This window comes from Glycine soja, chromosome 11 (assembly GCF_004193775.1).
Source record: "Glycine soja cultivar W05 chromosome 11, ASM419377v2, whole genome shotgun sequence".
NCBI lineage: Eukaryota > Viridiplantae > Streptophyta > Magnoliopsida > Fabales > Fabaceae > Glycine > Glycine soja.
The window spans coordinates 31,593,347-31,603,095 of NC_041012.1; the positions used below are offsets into that span (position 1 = coordinate 31,593,347).

At 36.7% G+C, this 9,749-nt stretch overlaps 1 protein-coding gene and 1 pseudogene across 1 annotated transcript; both read right to left on the bottom strand.

Annotated features, from left to right (window-relative positions):
• Window positions 1-2,814: 2,814 nt before the first annotated feature.
• LOC114373174 lies at window positions 2,815-4,134 on the bottom strand (annotated as a pseudogene).
• Window positions 4,135-4,181: 47 nt separating this feature from the next.
• Window positions 4,182-6,960, bottom strand: LOC114373175 (glutathione gamma-glutamylcysteinyltransferase 3-like). Its single transcript, XM_028330707.1, has 4 exons — window positions 6,712-6,960; window positions 6,072-6,593; window positions 4,751-4,811; window positions 4,182-4,201 (listed from the first exon to the last, which is right to left on the bottom strand). Exons 1-4 carry the CDS (start codon window positions 6,958-6,960, stop codon window positions 4,182-4,184), a joined length of 852 nt encoding a protein of 283 aa, XP_028186508.1.
• Between the last annotated feature and the right edge of the window lie 2,789 nt (window positions 6,961-9,749).

The window sequence follows — 9,749 nt, forward strand, 5'->3', positions numbered from 1 at the left end:
AGATAAAAAATAAAATAGTAAGAAAAATTATCTATTGTTTATGAGACAATTTGTTTACATATGAAAAATATGAAATCTTCAACTGTCTCATATAAGCAATCATTGCAAAACCAAGGGGGAGTAAACTATATGCAAATAGATATTTTTTCTTTGTTGTTGCTCCTAACCTACAGGTGGTTGTCATCATCAAAAAGGGGGAGAATGTAAATCATGAAGATTTTGATGATGTCAAGAAGAATTAAGAATTTGCTAGAGAAAGGGGGAGAATGTAAATCATGCAAACTTTGATGGTGTTGAGAAGAAATCACATGTTTGTCATCATCAAAAAGGGGGAGAATGTGAATGTATGTATACAGATTTTGATGATGCCAAAAGAAGAATAAAACAAGACTCACTTTGCTTCAAGATTAATACAAGATTGTTTCAACAAACAAAGCCTTGATTCAAGATTTCTTCAAGATCAAGTCTTGCCTCACAATAAAAGGTTTCAAGTCATTCAAGACACATGTAATCGATTACCTATACATGTAATCGATTACAAATGGTTTGAAAGTATGTAATCGATTACACATCATATGTAATCGATTACCAGAGACTCTGAACGTTGGGAATTCAAATTTTAAATGAAGAGTCACAACTATTCAAGAAAAACAACTATGTAATCGATTACACTAATTCTGTAATCGATTACCAGAGAGGATTTTCAAGGAATATCGCCAACAGTCACATCTTATCATTTGAATTTTGAATGGCCATCAAAGGCCTATATATATGTGTGACTTGGGATGAAATTGAAGATAGAGTTTTGCTTGGCAAAAGTGTCTTATCCTCTCAAAAGACAATGAGAGAGATTCCAAAAGAACTTCATTGTCAAATGCTCTCTCAAAAGAAATCCTTGGCCAAACACTTGCAAAATCTATAAGGATTCCTACATGATCTTGATTGCAATATTCTTCTCTTGAAGAGAGAATTCTTCTTCCATTCTTCTTATTCAATGAGATTGGTTAAGAGACTATGAGTCTCTTGTTGTAAAGGATTCCTGAACACAAGGGATGGGTTGTCCCTATGTGGTTCAGACTTTGTAATGGATTTTACAAAGATAGTGGAAATCTCAAGTGGGTTGCTTGAGTACTGGATGTAGGCACGGGAAGTGGCCGAACCAGTATAAAATTGTGTTTGCATTCTCTCTTCCCCTATCTCATTTATGTTATTGCAATCAATTTTGCCTTGCATGTTTATAGAACATTATTAAATTGATTGTTGTTGCTTCTTCTGCATTCTAAGTCTATCTCTCTTAAGATTATTGAGGCCACAAGGTCCAACAATATCTGGATTCAATTCATGGTTGCGTGTCTTTCAATTTACTTGCATCCAAATATACTAATATTATAGGAGCCGTACACCCGAGTGGGTGTTGACCTTGGTCAATACTTTGCTACATGAGTTGGTTATGCCTTTTTTGGACTCAGGTGTTCTATAATACAAATTGAACCTTAACTCTAGTTTAGAACAGTTTCAATTTCAATAATGATGGAAAGGGGGGAAAAGATATTTGAGTTTGGGGTTTTATGCACCATACCTTTCATCCTCTTTCTTTTAGACAACTTTGTTTTTAGTTTTTACTAATAGGAAGAAAAGGAAAAAGATAATAAAAGGTAAAGCAACTAAATATTTAGTGGGATTATTCAAAAAAAATTATGAGATCGATTCTATCAAATAAATGATGAAATTTAATAGTATTTCAATGGCAAGACAATTGAGATATATAAGTCTAAGTTAGAAAATTGGGGTGTTAGTCCTGCAATTGGAAGCTTAAAATTAAAACCATCCCCTGCAATGCAATGCAATTAGAAAAGTGGGATTATTCAAAAAAAATTATGAGATCCATTCTCCTTGTAATTGGAAGCTTAAAATTAAAACCATCCCCTGCAATGCAATTTTGCAGTGTTAGTCCTTAGATATTTGGATTTGGGTCTAGTTCAACCCAAAAAGGTAACTCAAAATGTAAAAATTGTCTTTTACTTATAAACTTTATTTTGGTCATATCTTTAATCGATATAGTATTTCCAGCATGCAGTGCATACACACGACAGACTATTCTGTCCAGATTTAAACATGTCTTGACCCTTAAGCTGTATGGTAATATCTTAATTAGACTAAGAACCCAATGACTCTGGTCTGTACCTTCAATCTCTAATAACTGGCCACTAAGGCCAGATTTTAGTGAACTTGGAAGATCAAGTTTGAATACATTTAGTGAGCTTGCAGCAATTTACACATAGTCCTTCAAGTGGACAGGACGTGTGGTGCCTCTCTTGGGCCTGCCTTCATGGACCTGAGGTACTGTGTCTGTCTCTTCCTGGGTGTTGCTATCAGATATTTTGGATTCTCTATTCTATCGTTCCCTTTCGTCGAAGAAGAAAAAAAATCTTGCTCTAATGGGAATTTATTGTGTTAGAATTATTTTCTGATAAAATTTATTAGTGGCTTGCATTCTAAATAGTACCACAGGTGCATCAATAATCAATTATCAGTTATTTTTACAATTCTAAAATAATTTTTTTTTTTTAGTAATTAGTAGTAAAATCCTTTATCGTTGTTATGAATGGAACAATGATAAAAAAACACTTGAGCCATGTGGGAATGATATTATGAAAAGGAAGGGAAAAAGGGACATAGTGAGAACTTGGGTTCTGTGATGGGAATTGCATGGCAATCACTAATAGATATGTTGCCTCACACACACTCTTCGTTGCTTATAAATTTTAGCAGTGATAAAGAGCCATAATTATCACTTTTTGTATTTTGAATTCACTATCTATCCCTATTGTTTTTCTTGCCCCTAAAAAGCTTTGTCAAATTTGGTATTACCTTCTTTCTCTTCTTAATAGTAAAAGGACTGATATGTCGAGCTACAGGTGAAGCAGTCTTCTAAAACTTTGCTCCCCTTGCAGGAGTTATAGTGCCATTAAGTTTGATGCTCTTTCTAGACATGGCTCTCTGGAAGTTCTTGGATGAACTCTTCTCGCGTTTTCTTGGCCAATTATCAAGCTCCTCACTACTACTAACTCTTCTTGAAAGCATCTTCTCTTTGGTGTAAACCTCCAACTCTTGCTCCAATTTTGATTCTTTGAGTTCTCTTTGAGCTATTTTTGTTTCCATCAATATTTCCTTCTTGTTGGCCTTGAGAGCTTCAATCCATGCCTCGGCTGTTGCTACTTTTTTATCAACAATTTTTTCTGCTAAGGCTGCATGATTTGTTAGATACTCATACTCAAATTTTGAGATAGTGATCATGGAACTATGCTGTGCTGTGAAAGCTCTTTCTCTCATGGTACTCTCAGTAAGAGTTTTCAGCTTCTCTAAGGCTAGAGCTTCAGATGCTTTGGCTACTTCTAGCTCTTGCATGACGCCTTGCAACCTTTCCTCAGTCATGTCTATATCAAACTAAACGTTCTGATTTTCTTCCTTGGTGGCTGCAACCTCCTAGCTTACATCCTCATTTTCCTTTTTTGCTTCTTTTGTTTCTGTCTTCAGCTTTTCAAGAGTATGAGACAAACTCATGACTATGGATCTGTCCTTTTCCTCAGCAGCAGACACAACTTGTAATTTAGACTTTGCTCTCAAAATCTTGAAATTGAGATTTTGAACTGTTGACTCTACTTTCCCTTCCTTCTTCTTCAACTTATCTGTCTTAGCAGTGACATGCTTCAACTCATTTCTTATGACATCCAAAGAGGCCATAAACTACAAACCTTCTTCTCTAACCAAAGCTAATTCTTTCCTAGCTGCCTTCGATTCTTCTGTTATAGTTTGTAACACTATAGAGTCTTCTGATTCCTCCCCTTTTTTGAATCTTCCTTCCAATTGCTTTGCACTCCCATCTCCTTGAACCCTTTTATCCATTTCCTTAACTGACTTTAACTCATTCTGCAAGAAATCAACATCTGATATTTTCACAGCCAATTTCATTTCAAGCTCCTTTGACTCATCAATCTCTTCAATGGCCTCCTTCAACTTTCTCATCGTGCTTTCCAATTTGAATGAAAATTCATTTGCTTCCTGTTTTCTCTGGGTCTCAATATCTGTCAGTTCTTTCGAAGCCTCAATCCGGGTAACGGATGGTGCGACCATCATATGTGTTCAGGTATGGGATACCTTTCTGGCCAAATTGCAATGACCTAACCTTGCAGAGCTTGAACTGCCATTTACACAACATACAAAGAATATATGCTAAACCATAACCATTAAGTAGGAAAAATTGTAACTCCAAAATGAAATAAAATAAAAAACTATAAAGTCCTGAAATTGACATTTTAAAGGTTCATTAGCATCAACACATTTGTTAGCCTTTATATAAGATAACTAAACACAACAAAGGTACACATTTTACCAGAGTTCGGACAGGAACTGTTTCTGCAACTAATTTGGTTAGGTCAATTCAAGCTCACATTTTACCATAGTCTATTCACAAGCCAGTGGAGAATGTTAGAAATAAGGGTTAACATTTACAATGTTTGTAATTCTGAGGACAAGACTACATTCTTAGAATATGAATAGCTGAGAATTTGTTAATATCCAACTACATAGACTTCAAGAGAGTTTGCTAAATGTATCAGATTCAAAATTGGTCAAGCTCAATAAACAATAAGAACTTTAGCATATTATTTCCCCCTGATAATGTAACATATTTTGGTTGCATAACATGAAACGGACTGTTATTCTAAAAATTGAGAAGTTGCAAACATACCCATGAAACCAGCAGGGTAAGTCTTGTCAGTCCTAACTTTGCCATCGACAAGAACATGTCGCTGCATCAGAATAGCAATGAGTTCACGGTATGTCAGAGCATACTTCAGCCGGTTTCGCAGAATTTAAAATCCCAAAACTGTATCTCCCTCTAATCTGAATCTCCCTCTTGTAAAACTGAACTATGCATTCTTCCTTCACTGGTAAAATCTACTTTTTTGTCCTCCCACACCACCTGTATAAGCTGCTCCTGTTTAGTGCTTCACTACAAAAATCCACCTCCAAAGCTGTCTATGTGTGTGTGTGTCTCTTAAATTAACACTACTGCCACACACAAACTGCAACCATCCTAATTTTGTGACCAATATACCCAATTAATGACCAATACACACACAGAAATGCACACACACACACACACACACGCACACACACAGAGAAACACACACACAGTCAAAGTCACACACACACACACATAGACACAGACACAACACACACATACACACAGAGAAACACACACACGGACAGAGACACACACACACATAGACACTGACACACACACACACATGCACCCACCCACACACACACACACACACACACACACACACACACACACTCTGTCTCTAGCAATTCTGTTGCTAGTCCTACTTCTGTTGATCCCGTAGCAAATTCAAATTCCAACTCTAGTTCTCCTATTAATGCTGATTCTAGTCCTACTATTGAGCCTGCAGCTCCTATCTTTGAAGCTGGATGTACTTCTGTGCAAGCTAATTCTCCTCAGTCATTAGATTAGTCTCCTTCTGAATTTTTTCCGCAGTTAATTGTCATCATATGCACATCAGATTAAAGTGTGGAATCCATTTACCTATGCTTAATCCAACTCTCTTACTTGCTCACTGTACAATGATGCCTTCTTAAATGGTTTTCTGCTACATGAGATTTCTAGCAGCGAGGAATAACCAAAGATGCTGCAGCAACGACTTCACCGGAGTCCCTATATTCTTCTTCACAGAGGCATCCAAATTGGCTTTCATAAGACATACAGTTGGCTGCTTCCATTTATGAATTTGGACATTATCATTTGATACCACTTCAGTTGCAGGCACAACTAAATTCTGATATTTTTCTAACAGTAGTCACATGGGGACTTTCCTTTGTTGAAAACAGTCATTGGTTTCTTGTAAACCAGATGGTCCACAGAAATTGACAGATACGAGCCACTTCAATCTATAAACACCTGCCAAACTAGACCGAAAAGTCCATATCTTTCAGAGTTTAGATTAAAGGAAAAACTGGATAATAGATTCTAAAGAAATGGACATTACCTCTTCCTGAAGTAGGGGAGGGAGATCTTCTGTTGCTAGAAGGCTCAAAGCTTCCACACGCAACTTTTCTTCTTTAATGCCAGACCACGTATGCAAGGGCAAGGCCAATAAAAGCACCGTTAAGACGTCTGCAGTAGACGGGTGCATACCAATGCAGTGACCTTCATTAGAAAGACACAACCTACTTGGTTCCCTTTGACACAAAGGGACCAACACATCAACTCCTTGTTCACTACCACCACTAGTTGTAACAGTTCCTGAAACTAATGTTACTGGATTTTCACTATCAGCATTCAGATGTTTTACATCTATTTGACTACAGTATTTTCCACCTGACAAACCTAGCCTACCACAAACAGTCAAAAGATCTGCTGCTTGGCAACAAACACTGGCAGTAAGTGCTGGTAACATATCTTTGTCACCAAGGTTTGCTAAAGAATTACAACATGAAATTTTAGAATTCAACCACCTTGTCACGTGTTTGAAGAGTCCAGTTGTTTGAATCTGTTCCAGTATGTCAGCCTGAAATTTCAAAGCTCTTAAACATTATGATTAATCATTTATTGGATTTTCTTCAATGAGATGAAGTCCCTAATTTTGAAAATAACACACATCAAAAGAAAAAATGTAGTGTGAAAACCTTGATAGCTAGCCTTCCTTTCTCATCCTCACTCAGTGTGAGATTCCCATCTTCTTGTCTGCAAACTTCAGCAATCCATGTTATTAACCCTCTCAATTCACTGGGAGGAGATTTAAAAGCATGAGAGAGTACTTCCTGAATGTCTTTTAGATCCTCTGACTTTAGAAGTTGAGGGACATCTTCGGTTAGAAATTTGGCAACACTGCTCCAACCTTCATGTCTACAACTCTGCAGATAGTCTTTAGGCATTTAATGTGATCTACAAGGAGAAATTATTTGCAGAGCATAAAAAAAATCTAAATATAGAGTTTTTGTTAATGTAGTAGAATAATGCACATGTTCAGCCATTATAGTCCTACAAGGGGAAAAAGATAGAATATTAGGCAGGATCCAGACCTTCCAATGACAAACCATATTTTTAACATGATCTTTGTTTCGCCAAGACTTGTTATTGTTCAATATAATTTCAGGAGAAGAAACTATCTTCTAGCTGGCCATACCATTATAATTTACAGCGAGTCAAATTACTTTTCCCTCTATTTAAAATTCATGATTTTTGAAATTTTATGTATGTTCTCCAATAGTTCAAGAAAGAATTAACCAGTAGCACAATACCACATTATAAAGTATAGATGGTGCTTTGTTAATCCTCGAAATAATCATGTACCTGAAATACAAATTTCCAAATATAAATGGAGCGCAAAAAGACTAGTTGTACAGGCTTAACAAACAAAAAGAGTTCATGAAATCATATCCTTTAATCATAGCAAATAGAAAGATATTTTTTTGGAAGGCCAAATAGAAAGATTTTAATGACACTAATACATTCAAATAGTACAATTTTTGAATTACACCAGCAGATAACTACTAATCAGATAAATATGGACAAAATATATAGAGAAACACAAGTTTAGTTTAGTGCATACAATCAAATTATCATTATGCCTATGATATGAGGTAAAGATATTTGTGACTTCCACCCTTTTCCCTCAGAAGTTCTACAACATGATTAAAATGAAACTTATAACCCTAAAAAATCCAAAAAAAAGGACTCAGAAGATATACATCTATTAGTAGCCAAGAAAGTTTGTGGAGACCACCTTCTCACAACCAGTGGGAAGGATTTCTCTTTTACTACCCACACTAGAATCCCATACTTCTAATGTAGGACTAGTGCCATACCCTGTTGGATCCTAACATTGGATCTTGGTTAGCATGTTGCTTTTGCTTGTATTATTATAACTTTATAACGATATTTACATCTTGGTTAGCATCTTGCTTTTGCTTGTATTTTTATGACTAGTCTCACAACTATTGATGTCGATATTTGTATGTTGTTGTACGTCATCAATGTAATTTGCTATATAAACAACTGTTGTTCATGCTGAGTGAACCTTAGATTCCCATTTGAGATTGCATGCAATGATTCTTGTGGACAGTTTGCATTAGTCATTGTATTTAGTCTTGAAATGTCCGTTTGGACAGTTTGGGGAGACTGGTATTTTTATGTTAGATTCATTCGTTAAGGTTATTATTATTTTGATTAATTTGATCAAATTTCGGTACAATGCATTTCACGTTGTTCTCTGAGTGCATACTTGATTATCGGGAAATTAATTTCACCGATGTCATGTCGTGTACTTGGAGACCAATGCAAAATGCTGTCGAAATTTAGTCAAAATTTTCAAAATAATGCTAACCCTGACGTTTGAAGCTAACATAAAAGACAGTCTTCCTAAATGGGATAGGGCCACACATATAAATAAAAAAGTGAGATTTTCATGCATGGAATTGATTAGATGGATCAAAGTTGGATGAATGAAAGTCGCATGAGCCTAGAATATGAGGATGGCGTCGAGCAGTTCTTGCAATTTGCTTCAGAAAGAGGTCGACCGAATGAAGAAGGAAAATATTATTGTCCTTGCATCAATTGTTTGAATGGAAGACGACAACTACTGGACGACATACGGGACCATCTGTTGTGTGATGGGATTAAGAAGAATTACACGACGTGGATATGGCATGGTGAAGTGACTACATGCAGAGTAGGTCCCAATCTGAACCGTTTAATGTACAAATAGGAGATCGCTTGGAGGACATGATTCGTGACCTTGGACAAGAGTCTTTCCAGCAAGCAGATGCCCTTGTGTATGAAGGATTGTAGAGTGATTCAAAGAAGCCTTTGTATACGGGGTGCAAGAATTCCTTAACCCTGTTGTCTGCGGTGTTAAGTCTGGTTAATGTGAAGGCCATGTATGGGTGGAGTGACAAAAGTTTCACATCACTGCTTGAGGTAGTGCACAATCTACTTCCAAAGGACAACACGTTGCCTAAAAGTTATTATAAGGTGAAAAAGATATTGTGTCCGATGGGTATGGAGTATTAGAAGATTCATGCTTGCCCCAATGATTGCATACTGTACAGGCATGAATTCCAAGAAATGTCAAAATGCCCTATCTGTGGGACTTCACGATACAAAGTGAAGGATGAAGAGGAAAATAGTTCTGATGAAAACTCCAATAAGGGCCCCCCAGCGAAGGTTTTGGGGTATCTTCCAATCATTCCAAGGTTTAAGCATCTTTTTTCTAATGAGGATGACGCAAAAGACCTTACATGGCATGCAAATGGAAGGATTTCTGATGGAATGCTCCGTCATCCGACTGATTGCTCGCAATGGAAGAAGATTGATGGTTTGTATCTGGATTTCGGGAAAGAGCCAAGAAATCTAAGACTTGGACTAGCCAGTGATGGAATGAATCCATATGGCACCTTAAGCACTCAACACAGTTCATGGCCAGTTCTGTTAGTAATTTACAATTTGCCTCCTTGGTTGTGCATGAAGTGAAAATACATGATGTTGTCTATGATGATATTGGGCCCAAGACAGCCAGGAAATGACATTGATGTTTATCTAAGTCCGTTGGTTGAAGATCTGAGAAAGTTGTGGGACGAGGGGGTTGTAGTGTTTGATGCGTTTCGCAAGGAGACATTCGAAATGTGTGCAATGCTTTTTTGTACCATTAATGACTTTCCAGCAT